This window comes from Simochromis diagramma, unplaced genomic scaffold (genome assembly GCF_900408965.1).
Source record: "Simochromis diagramma unplaced genomic scaffold, fSimDia1.1 OVJJ01000216.1, whole genome shotgun sequence".
NCBI classification, from domain to species: Eukaryota; Metazoa; Chordata; class Actinopteri; order Cichliformes; family Cichlidae; genus Simochromis; species Simochromis diagramma.
The window spans coordinates 13053255-13066263 of record NW_024386883.1 but is presented as its reverse complement, the minus strand read 5'-3'; the positions used below and the strand labels follow the sequence as shown (position 1 = coordinate 13066263).

The following is a 13009-nucleotide window of genomic DNA, read 5'->3' as shown; positions in this document are numbered from 1 at the left end:
GATGTTAGTTGTGTACCTGTTCTCCCTGAGATATAACTTGCCAAAGGCGTAGTAAACTAGACACTGAAACGTCCTCTCGTCGTATGATTTGATCTTCTCCAGCAGTTTTTCTGCTCCTGTCAGTTCCTACATATGAACGACAACCACATATGAAGTGAATGCAACAAAGTCCACCTTGTTCCACTTTGCTACTGAAAATATTTCCTGCCTTAACTGCTTTATCTATCAATCAGAACTTCTTTTTGCAACAAGGATGTACGGTGACTTAGCTGTAGTCCCTGGTGCAGAGTGGTGCTTCTGCCAAAAAATAAAATTTGACCACTTTGCTTAAAACTTACCTCCGGCCGGCCGATCTGTATCAGGGCTGACGCATGGCCAAACAGTAACAACAGCTCATCTATTGTTGAAAGTCCAAGTTCCTGAGAAGAAGAAGAAGAAGAAGAAGAAGAAGAAAGGACATTAATCATTCTGTTGAAACTGTAAATCATCTAAAAGGATTAAGATTAAAACCTTTACTTAGTGCTTCAAAAGTAATTGTTTGTACAGCTTAGGGGAGCAGAAACTTAGTTTCTTCCTCACAAGAAGAGTTGAATAATCTCACAGGTTCCTATTGGGTTTTTCCTTCTTCTTAAATTGTTTATAATGAAAAGTGAGAGGAAGCATGGTAGAAGAGGAAGGAAGTGACTCGCCAGAATAGGCTCCCTGCTCTAAATCAGCAATTAACCACAGTGAACAACTCACTGGGGCAAGATCTAAGAACCTCGACCTTATTTCAAACAGAAACTTTTCATTTTTAATCCCAATTTTAAATAAAAAAAATAAATAAAATAAGATAAACATTTATTATCCTCAATTTACATCTTAGGACAGATCTTTTAATTTTTCTGACTTTTACAAAGACAAAAATATTTCTCAAAGTTTTCTGCAAGATTTTATTTACTGCCATCCTTTTTTTCTTTTTTAAAATCTTGCACTTTGACGGACTTTGGTCTGTATGTGCGTATGAAGAGTGCTATGTACATAAAGACAAATAATCCAGTTAAGTTTTGTTTCAGTGTTATGTCATCATCTCTAGAAAGGATCAGTGTAGTGTGAGAAATGTGGAAAAAACGAAAATTTGTACGCAACACTGCAAATCTGCAGACAAACTAAAACTATTGACACATTTTTTTTGTATTTGGAGTTCATTGGGATTCATACTTTAGCCTTTAGCATACTTTAGTTTAGCCACAGTAAGAACTAATATTACCTTGGTTGTTACAGTTTCCAGTAAGGTCAGCGCCCTGCTGAAGGCCTGCTCTGCGTTGCGGGTACGGAGGTCAGCCATTGCAGTGTGAGCATCTTCCACCAGAGATCTGAACTCTTTCAATCTGTCGGCTTTACCGTCAACCACTACCTGGCTCTGAACAGAGGACGGCCACTTTATGTAACGGTACTGCTGATGACTTTGAAGCAGTGCTAAATGTGAGAAACTTACCTGTTTTCCAGGATGACTAGTTTTGCTCTTTGATTTCTTCTTTGCTGTGGCGTTGGACTCTCCCTTTTCACTCTTTGAAAGCGGCTCACTTCAGAACACAAAAGTTTTAAATTATGCTTAAACATTTCCCCTGCTGAAGTTGTTTTTCTGTGCTTGACAGTACTGTCCAATGGAGCCAAAGGTTGTGGTAGAAAAGTGAGACAGTTTTTATGGGTTATTAATAGTAGTGTTTTCACCAACCTTTTAGATGGTTTAAGGTCTTTACTGTTGCTGTTCTTCTGTGGAGTCCTTTCAGTTTTTCCTTGGGAGAGAATATCAGACTTTAAAGTGGACCTTTTCTGCTTTTTCCAAATTTCCTATCTTACACACACAAACTCTTACAAAGTTCATATTAAACATACAAAATTCTAACTAAGGCCATCAGTGTTTATACAGGTAATCTCTGTGAGTCCCAGAGCTCAGTGCCTCAGACTGCTTTAAACTGACAGGGACAGAAAGGGAGTCAACAAGTTTGTTTCAGCCAGAATATGGACCGAGTGGCTGCAGCAAGGCCCAGTTTATGTTAAATAAGGAATATATTCAATTGTTACTCAAGTAAAGCCTAATCTGATTTCTGATCCTCCTAAGAGGAAGCAAAGTTTCACCTTGATTTACTCATGTGAATGCAGTTATGTTTGAGCAGCTGAGTAACAGCAACAAGAAGAGATATAACTATATTCCAGATATCAAAACATTTATAAAAGTGACCAAACGGTCCTGTAACTTTCTTCACTTTTCTCCAAGTTTTTTTTTTAAGCCAAGTTGAGCCAGCTGCCCTCGAACACCATCAAAAAGGCCTCAATTTCTGATTGTGAGTGCTGTCAGGAGTTAATCAACAGTCTGTCAGAATCACAGCTGATGGGTTTCACTGATTTGAACAACAAATATCTGAATTCACAGCAACTCAAATTTGATTCTATTCATGTCATCAACTGCAAATAAGCCTAAATTTGTATCACTTCATGGTCATCATACATATTCATGTCATGTGGCAATTTAGCAATAAACTTCAAAATAAGCCTCAGAGCCTCAAAGGGTTAGTTTTCCATACTGGAAAGTGCAACTATATGATGAAAGATAAAAACCAAACGGATGAAAACACACTCACTTGTCTGCTTGTCCATGTTTACTACCTGTTAACACACAAATAAAATATCAACTCTAAAATTAAGCAACAAAACATGAGTCATACTTTTAAAATGTGATAAAACTAAAGCTGCAAATTTTCATCATCTGAATGTTCTTTTAAAACCACCACAATTAAAATTTAAATCGATACCAAAGAACATCTATAGCTGAAGATCATGAGACCATAGTTATCAATACATATACATTTACAAATATGCATAAAAAGGAATTAATAATCAATCGCAGAATTAAAAAAAAAAAAAGAAAGAAACAGAACACTGAAATAAGAAACTGAAACAAAAACCGAAATCAAAGTCAACTTAAATGTAAACGCTTAAAACAAAAACTTAATTGAAAGAAAAAAAACAAACAAACATTACAAATACTGTTACTCATTTTCTTTCTTGCCACTTCCATTTTTCTTTCACATATAAAGCTCTTCTGTATTAAAAATATCAATATTTTGACATTTCCCCTTTTATCTTAGACAAACAGACTGAAAACTAAAGTTTATGATTACAAAATACAAAAAAGAACCTGAATTAAGGTTTTGTTCAGCATTTTTGATTGAAAACTGGATTATCAGAATTACTATTAATCGTTTATCAATTAAACCACTCTATTAAAGATTTAATTCACTTAATATTTCGACAAAAATACTTAAAAATCTTATCCTTACCTAACAAACTAATTTATTATTCTGCTTTACTGACAACCTCAAATGATGCGTTACAAACCTTTGGGGACGTGCTGGCAGCTGGATGACTCTTATGAGATGGTGTCACGAGGCCGAGTCTTAAACTGTGAAGAAAAAATAAAACTGCATGAAATAAGAATTTTACTAGCAGTTATTACCAAATGCACAAAGCACATACATACCTTTGACCTTGCTCTAGTGGTCCAGCTGAAATCAGAGAACAGAAATATCAGTTTGAATTTGGAGGGATATGACAGATCATTTTTTCACTAAAACCAATAACAGGATCTTAATTGGAAGGTAAAAAGTGGAAACATTCAACAACAAAACAAAAAAAGAAATAACCCTTTACCATTAGCCACTGTAAGAAGACAGGGTTTTTAAGTTTACCTGAGACATATCCTCGAGGTGGGCCTGGATGAGCCATTGGATGTGTCGTTGTGTATTTGCAGAACTGCATTTCCAGATCTTTGACTCCCTCGTGGTCATCTTTACAGAGCATCTGGGCCAACTTATTTGCTTTGATTGCCATTTCATAGTGTCCCAAGGAGAACAAGGCCTCACAGTAACGGTAGTGACCCTGTACAAAAACAAGAAAGATGATTTCTTCATCACAGCAGCTGTTTGCTCACACAGTTCACATAATAATGCTCAGTGTTGCTGTTCAGATAAGGTACTGTACACTAAAGCCAAACACAAAGCATGGTGGGTGGCAGTATAATGCTCTAGGGCTGTTTTGCTGGTACATTGCACAAAGTGGATGGAATAATGAAGACGGATGACTACTTCTAAATTCTTCCACTTCACCTCAAATCAGCAGCTAGATGTTTGAAACTTGGACACAGCTGGGTGTTCCAGCAGGACAGTGTTTTGGAATGGATAAAGCAGGCTAACATTAAGCTTCTGGGAATGGCCTTCCCAAAGCCTCAACCTCATCTCCATTGAAAATGTTTGGACTATTCTTAAAAGCTGGTACTGTGCCAGGAAACCAACCAATCTAAATGAACTCTACCAAGAGAGGTGGTCAAATACCCAGCCAGAATTATACTATGCACTTGTTGATGGCTACTAAAGGCATCTGGTCACGGTGCAACTTGCAAAAACAAAACTAATCCAAAGAAAAGTAATCAAAATCTGTTGTGACACAGACTTCAGTCTACTCTAATAACAGAAACTCAACAGAAATGAAAGCAACAGTGGAGCAGAAATTCATTTTACCGAATATGAACTTAGAACATTACAAACAAAGATTATAATTAAGACAAATACCTTTGCCCACACAGGTTTAATCAGAGTGGCACGTTTTCCATCGCCGACCGCTTTTCTGAAAAGTAAAAATAAAAAGTTTGGATCGAAAGATCCACGAGCTTGTGACTTGCTCTGCTTCGCAAAAACAATCTGCAGTAAAACACGCCTCAGAATGGGTGTGGCGTAGTTTTACAACAATCACAGGTGCAAAGTGAAAGCATTTATGACAAGTTATTTTCAGTAAGTTTCGGGCACAACTTCAACTTATCCAGGTACACAGAGAAGAGGATCAAATGTGGAGAGGTTAAAGCTCCAGCAACGCTGGTTTTACATACAACAACTTGTTTTTAAAAAATCTGATGAATGTGTTTCTGCGTGTGGTTGTTATGCGTAAGTGCTTCCAATACTTTTTGCAGTATCAGATAAGGGTAATAATGTCCTCATGTGTATTTGAACTAGACGGATGGCAAAGCTTTTAGAACATGTCTGTTTTTTTATTCGCTGAGAATAAATAGAAAGTCCACTTATTCTTTGGTTTAGGTCACTTCTGTCTTGGTTGAAGACAAAAGTGACTTCCTACACAAAGAAAGCTGGTATTAAAACATCTGTCAGCCTAACAGCTTTTTAAAAAGGCCAGTTTCAGTTAAATATTGACTTTAGATCAAGATTAATTAAATCAATAGGTTAACAGCACTGTGTTGACATATTTGGTGTTAAATTCACTATTTTATTCCATAGACAGACACTAGGGGTTGGCGATAGAGCCTCACAACCATGAGATGATATTTAAAAAAAAAAAAAAAAATTGTAATTATATTTATGGCAACATAGAGAGAAAAAAAAACAAAAACCCTGAACAACATTTTGATCCATTACTGCACACAGAAAAAAACAATATTTATTAATGAAGAAGCATTGAAAGGCATTTCCATCCTTTTTCAATGAGCTAACGTCTCTGATGACACACCCTAATTCAAATTGTGTACAAGAAACAATGGTAGTGACTTTGAGCACAACTCAAATATAAACACCGAAGTAACCTAGGTCGTGTTTCCATGGGACATTTTAATTTAAAGCGTTTACTACCTTAACAACAACAATTAAATTAACTTTACCTTGTAACTCCTCTGAAGCCTCCACAGTAGGGTTACATAAGAGAATTGAAACTGATGAATATTGTCTACCTAGGATGTTGTGGTTGCGTAAACAGTTTCCTGTCATGTGGAACGATGACACCAGCCAATGCTCCAGCCAATGCTCAACCCAGTCATTTGTTTACTTTGGTCTTACATCATCAGCTGCTAGCATCTCCTCCTCACCTGCCATCACAGCCTAGTTCTGCCTCAAGTGGTGAAACACTCGAGGCATTGCTAAATCATTCTATCCTAAAATTACAGTTTGATATCACTTAAAACTATAACGCTGTTATGGGAGATGACAGAGGCCTGATCTAAACCAGACATTTATGTGTTTATATCTATGATAGCCACTAATATGGTTCAGAGAATTTAAAAGAATAGGGTGCCAAGTAGGCTAGAAAGTACACAAAGACACAAAGATCAGCAGGAAACGTACAATGCTTAACAAACCTATTAGGCCACTCACCATAAAAATAAGAGCACAAAATATATTAGAAATGAACCAAATTCATATTTTTATACCCAAATTTGAGCCGGAGTGCTGGATATCTCTGAGAAGTCAGAAATTAATCAAGCAAAACATTCAACCACTGAAATTATTTTTCTGTTAAGAAAAAGGCAAAAAAAAAAGGCAAAAAAAAAAAAAAAAAGGTGTTTTAATATCCTCTCAGCTGTTTTGTAAAACAGAAAATTAAAAAAAACGATTAACAAAAATTATGTTTTAGCATTAATAATAAGATTTTGACTAACGAGACTGCGCACACTTGTTGATTAACTACTACAGAAATATAAAAATTCCCAATGCTGTTAATTTAGGGCAGCTGTGAGTTAAAATTTACAACCTTACATTGGGTGGTGGTATAATCAATTTATTAAGCATTGCTTTTTCTGCTTTTTATCAAACAGAACGGTGGCAAGTGCTCCAGAATGAGTGGTACTTACAGATATTTCTTACACCTGATAAAGGATAGGGCTCGGTTTCCATAAAGTTTGTGATTGTCAGGGCTGGGAAGAGAAATAAATTCATTTCAACTACAAAAAGGCACAACTTTACTTTTTAGTGGACAGATATGTAGAACATGTTTTTTGACATATTTCCATGGATTAAATACACTCAGTGACAAGCAACATATTTAGGCTGTATTAAGAAATGTACAGCCACAGTCACATGGGCTTAATGGCCGGCCAACAACACCCTGGCAACCAGTGGTTGCCGGGGGGGGGGGGGGGGGCATTCCCAAACTGGTTGGACAGTGGCTACTGGAGGTCAGAAGGTAAAAATTAGTGTCAACAGCCAGCATTCAGTAACCATTCACCAACCAGTCAAGGTGAATATACATTTTTCCCTAGAAGTCGGTGGTTACTGAACAGTCTCTTGGCATATGTGACCGACACCTTATCCATCTCACTATGATGGTGCTGCAGTGTATCACAGTTGTCATAAGGTAAAGGCATGGCACTAAAATGTAATGTCAGAGAAGTATTACTTACTAATATTCGATGGCTTTAGAATAATACTTCACCGCTTCTTCATAGTGCTGTTTCTCAAAGTGCTCGTTTCCTTTCTTCTTCATCTCTTCACTTTTCTGGGGGAGGAATATATTTATTTCCACTGGCAGTAGAGAAATGCATTCAAACACAGGAAGGAAATTTTTTTTTTTTTTTTTAAACAGCATTAAATCCATTGAGGAAGCACTTTAAAGTTATTGAGCGTCTGAGGTTGTTTTCAAGCATGTTACAGCAAGTAGACTGCCTGCTGGCTCTACTATGAAGCAAGATTTGTGGCTGAGCAAGGTCACATGAGGACACGCATGCAGCACATTGGTATCCTGTATGAAATAAGTTCGACATAACCAGGCTTCTTTTCTGTTAGCTGACTGTTAGCTTGACATAAGTTTAAATCCCAGTCAGAGGTAATGGATATCCATTTCTATATTAACCAAGTTTCAGTTTCAGATTACCTTTAATTCAGTGTCAGCTTATTTTTAAGCTTTTTGATTTTTGTCCCCAATCTAAATTACTTGATGTTTTACTTGCTATGCCACAATATGATCAACATTCATTGTGTTTAAAGTTATAAACTTGGAATAATTATGTGCCTTTATGTCCATGTTCGAACATGGATACGTATCTTTAATGTGTAGCTTTTATTCAAACTGTGAAGCACTCTGATACTTTTCAAAACACCATAAAGATGGAGTTAGAAACCTTGTTAAACTATTACTACTACCACTAAATTTTTTAAACAGTAACTCACTGATGACTGTAAAAATTTAACAACGTCAGAAATCTGCTCAGTAGCAGCAGCTAAACAGGCCCAAAAGAAGTGGGGCAGGGAGAGAGGGTAGAAGTGACCTGGGAATTTATAGTCTGACCATCAATAGGTTTTAATCTGGGTTTCAAGTCATTTTTCGCATTGTGGTCTTTGGTTCTCCTTTTGTTGGTTTGCAAAAAAATATCCTTGATATTCCAAACCTGTCACCTCTCCTGGTAAACACTGTCAAAGTATCAGAAGCCCCTTTATCATTACTACCTAATCAGCTCAACTCTACTCGTTCTTGGTCATTATAGCAACGCAACCGAAAATCCCACGACGTCATCTGTATGAGATACAAGTAGCAATGGAGGATGTCGAATCGATGGTATAAATACTGCTCACTTTCTGGCTTTTTGTCACACTCTGGGTCCAAGGTGTTGGTTTTTGTGCAGCCATGTCTCTCATGGCCGGGTTTCAAAAGCTCTCATGACTCATTTAGTGACGTTATTGATTGCCCAGACAGTGGCTTGCAGACTGTTGACATCACATTTCCAGATTGAGCCATCTTCCTTGGAACTTCGGCGCAAGAAGGTACTTAAAGTATTTGGTACCAAGTACTACCACTTAATGGAAAACCCTAAAAAGCGAGTCCAGTTGAGCTGAGCAGGCACCAGTGGGGAAAAAAAAAAAAAAAGACTATGAGAAACAGTGTGGTGGCTCTTACCTCAACATGAAAGTCCAACGGTGGAGCCATCAGCTCCTTCATCCTCCTATCTTGGCTGCTTCCCAGATCCTGAATAAGCCTGGCATCTGAACAAAAGACAAGTCTCAGCTTTTAAAACACCACCACCGAAGTCAAAGAAAATTATCAACAAACCAGTTCACTGTTTAGAAAAGGGGAAAAAAAAAAAACTATGAATATCACAGACTCAACACATAAAGATACCCACAGGAATTACTAGAGCTGAGCACTCAAAAGCAGATACTGTGTCTTACACTCTGTGAAGATGAAGTGGAGAGCTGTGAAGCAGGTGTGCCCAGAGTTGAGCTCAGTCATTTGCTTTTGTATATCAGGTTCTCCTGTTCGCAGCAACCAGCGAAACGCATCATCCAAGACCTCCGCACTGCGCTGGTTTCAAACAAAGTCAACACACCATCACACATAAGCACTGTTTGTACAGCTGCATTACATTTGTACCCATTTTGGACAAAATAACAGAAAACACACTGCACATGCACACAGGTAATCAGGTGAGACCCTGCTACCAAAAATAAATTTTTGGTGAATAACTCTGACTTTTGACATTCACGTGTCAGAAATCAAATGAAAAACTGGTCACTTTTTAGAGCTCTTTCATTTATATATTTTTAAAATCACCTGACAAACTTCCAAAATCAATAATTACAATAATTTTTTCCAAACTTACCAAGTTAAGCCTGTTGCTAAGTAGAACAATATGTTTTGAATCATTCCTTTTTACCTGGGAGAGAGAACAAACAAGCACCTGTTAGAAAGAAAATGAGACTTACAGACTTATCTTATCTGTGTCTGACTGACATATTTAACTTACAAATCCTCTCTCCAAGGCCCTGAAGATCGTTTCTACTATTTCTATTCTTCTTATGTGCTTTAGATTTATATCGTTGTTTTCACTGAAAAGAGACCATTACACATTCTATTAACAGTTTAAACACTGATGATGAAGAGGTATTAACTGCAGGTAATTATAACTGTGCTTACTTTGCACTGATTAGACCTATTTCAATAGCCCAGCGAACAGTACCGCACTCATCACGCTGCAGCAGAATGGGAAGCCAGAAGGAACAAATTTTCATCCTCTGCACTGCTTCTCTTTTTTTGTCAACAGGGATATCATACCATCGATTAAAAATGTCCTCTGGAAAAAAAAAAAAAAAAAACACATGGAGAAAACAATGCAAGGTGTTAAGCGACAGCAAACAGAAGATGGCACATTAGAGGATGATTATTCTATTATTCTTAAAAGAGGGAAATAAAACATTAAAAAAATGTTTTTAGTGATTATTACTATTTTTGAACAACTAAACTCAACAAAAATAATTACTTCACTGTTAAATCCAGTCACAACTAATGCATATATAAGAGGAGTTTGTAACCAAACTAAAACTCACTCTACAAAAGAAGTGAGAAAAAAAAAGAACTCAGAAAAGTACATGTAACAAAATATATCTACAGTAATTGTCTAGGTCACAACATAGGACTACAGTGATTGAACTTAATATATTATTAAAGCTTCCTCTATCATTCTCATTGTTACATCTGTACTGGAGACACTGCTTTATACAGTCAGATCCACAAATCTTTGGACAAAAACTTTGTCATTTTGCCTCTGAGCACCATCGCTGTGGATCAAGCAATTAAGATGTGACAAAAGTATTGCATTACTTTTTTATATACAGGACCTGATTATCACAGGCTCAAAATTACTTGAACAAACTTCTGAATATGTGTTGTTTTCAATACTTCTGTAAAATTCCTTTGCAGTCTGTGACTGCCTGAAGAAGATTGTTTTCTGGCACTCTGTGGCTTCGGAAACTGAAAAGCTCCTCTGTTGAGCTGAGATCAGGTGACTGACTTGGCCAGTATAGAATATCCAATTTATTTTCCTTGAGAGGCTCTTGGGTTGCTTTTGCACTATGTTCTCGGTCATTAGCCATTTGCACTGTGAAGCACTTCCAATAAATTTTACAACATTTCTCTGAATCTGACCTAAAAGTACAGCCCTGTACTGCTACTTCTATCAGCTATCACATCATCGCACACACTAGTGACTCATTTCCACTGGCAGTCACATGTGGTCATAGCATAACATTGTGTCCATAATGTTTGATAGACAATGTGGTATGCTTCAGATCAAAAGCTGTTTCTCTTCTTTTGTGTACTCTCCAATTTTCCCATCGTTTTGGTACAGGCTCATCCTGCTTTCTACTATCTAAAGACAGAATTGAAGACTACGACACCAGCAGTGTTTTAAACATGCAGGGCGAGGACTCAATGGGGCGCTACATGATGCAAAGTTGAGGCATCTCGCCCTCAGTTTGAGTCATCCACCCACATCAGTCAGACAGCTGTCCTGATAGCATCTCCTATCTTATCCTAGATAAATAAACTGGTGCAAATTGTAACAGCTGCATTGGGGTATATAATTTCCGGGTATATCACATCACTCCTCTATCTGAGAAAACATTATTTCTATAGGCCTCCAAATCTTTCTATGAAAAACTGAGGTGGTCAGGTGGGATGAATTTGCTTTATTCTACAGTAATTCATCAAAGGAAGATTCCTACAAATGCATATAAGGGTCAGTGTCAAATCACCTGTGTTCATTCTTTTCAGTGACAAAACTAACCGTCTCTCTTTAGTAAACAGCACCCTTTTAACACCAAAGAGGCTATGTGCAGCTGCAGACCAAAGATGTGACCCTTGCTCTAAGATTAGTGCAATATGCAAGTGAGTCTAAAAATGTAAGTGCATGTTTTTACTTACGCAAGTAAAAACATGAACTTTATTCATTAGCAATGCTATTATACATTTGAGTTATTGCATAAGGTGTCATTTAAAAGGGTTGCTCAACATTAAATGTAATAAATTACTGATTGTATATGACAGCGGTCCCCAACCCCCGGGCCTCGGACCGGTACCGGTCCGTGAGTCGTTTGGTACCGGGCCGCGAGAGTTGAGGCTCAGTTGTGAAATGTGTGGTTTTCAGGGTTTTTATCGGTTTTCAGCGTTATTTTGTAAATGGTAAATGGCCTGTATTTGTATAGCGCTTTTACTAGTCCCCACTAAGGACCCCAAAGCGCTTTACACACCCAGTCATCCACCCAGTCACACACACATTCACACACTGGTGGAGGCAAGCTACAGTTGTAGCCACAGCTGCCCTGGGGCAGACTGACAGAAGCGAGGCTGCCATATCGCGCCATCGGTCCTTCTGGCCAACACCAGTAGGCGGTAGGTGAAGTGTCTTGCCCAAGGACACAACGACCGAGACTGTCCGAGCCGGGGCTCGAACCAGCAACCTTCCAATTACAAGGCGAACTCCCAACTCTTGAGCCACGATTTTGTTATCGTTTTTATCGTTAACTCTGTTTTCCTGGGTCTTTTCACGTGTGTTATGAATAAATCTTCTTTTTTTTCGGTACTGGTACTAGTTTTATTTTGTTGTATTTATCCGCGACACCTTAAAGGCCGGTCCGTGAAAATATTGTCAGGCATAAACCGGTCTGTGGCGCAAAAAAGGTTGGGGACCGCTGGTATATGACATGAAAGAACACAGTCATTATCAGATTATTATGATGACCCAGTATGTAACGTTAATTCTAGAACACCAATTTGCAGTTCTGAAACATTACCACTAACGTCACGTATAATTTACTTGATAAAACACACTTCCCATAAAAGTATATTAAATTACAACAATACATGACAAAAAAAGTACTCATTTCCCCATGTACATTGTCATAAAAAGAAAAAAAACAATGAAAATCATGTGGGTGAAAAAAATAAATCACCCAACATTAGTATTATAGGGTTAATTCCTTATAACTGTTTGGGCAGCTTCTTACCTGATGGACGAAAGGTGATGACCATATCTTCCATTTTCTGAGTGACCAAAAGGGGGAAAATGTTAATCAGTGACATAAAGGAAAGAAAAATAAAATAAGTAAATCATTTTATTAAAAGATTTTTAACTCACCAAAGGTGCTCTGGTGCTGCCCAAGACACCATTATCAGAATCAGAGTCTGAATCTGACATTTTGTTCAGCTCTGTAAAAACATTCACATCAACCACCAAAGCCAATTTTACAGTTCATGCTAAAAAGATGTAAATACATTTCTGCCGATGATTTGAATTTACTTCAGTGAATGCAAATCAACAAGCAGAAGCTTCTGTCTATATTACAGTGAAACTACAACACAACTGACCATACAAGAGAAAATTTAGTTCAATTTAATGAAGCTTGGCTCCACCTCTCTGCAA

General features: G+C 37.5%; 1 protein-coding gene across 2 annotated transcripts in view; it reads right to left on the bottom strand.

Moving 5' to 3' along the window:
- The window catches only part of ttc3 (tetratricopeptide repeat domain 3), a 28227-nt gene that overhangs the window by 13222 nt on the left and 1996 nt on the right, over positions 1-13009 (bottom strand). The window contains exons 2-20 of one of the 2 annotated variants that reach the window (XM_040032371.1): positions 12725-12795; positions 12594-12630; positions 9727-9883; positions 9557-9638; positions 9413-9466; positions 8982-9114; positions 8710-8795; positions 7220-7314; positions 6671-6733; positions 4611-4665; positions 3732-3921; positions 3524-3548; positions 3382-3445; positions 2625-2649; positions 1718-1778; positions 1478-1565; positions 1250-1402; positions 339-419; positions 17-126 (exon numbers count right to left, since the gene is read on the bottom strand). In XM_040032371.1, the coding sequence (XP_039888305.1) occupies positions 17-126; positions 339-419; positions 1250-1402; positions 1478-1565; positions 1718-1778; positions 2625-2649; positions 3382-3445; positions 3524-3548; positions 3732-3921; positions 4611-4665; positions 6671-6733; positions 7220-7314; positions 8710-8795; positions 8982-9114; positions 9413-9466; positions 9557-9638; positions 9727-9883; positions 12594-12630; positions 12725-12784 (1619 nt within the window). In that variant the 5' untranslated portion in view covers positions 12785-12795. Of the gene's footprint in view, positions 1-16; positions 127-338; positions 420-1249; positions 1403-1477; positions 1566-1717; positions 1779-2624; positions 2650-3381; positions 3446-3523; positions 3549-3731; positions 3922-4610; positions 4666-5704; positions 6295-6670; positions 6734-7219; positions 7315-8709; positions 8796-8981; positions 9115-9412; positions 9467-9556; positions 9639-9726; positions 9884-12593; positions 12631-12724; positions 12796-13009 lie in introns of those variants that run through there. The other variant, XM_040032372.1, reaches the window with a different exon arrangement.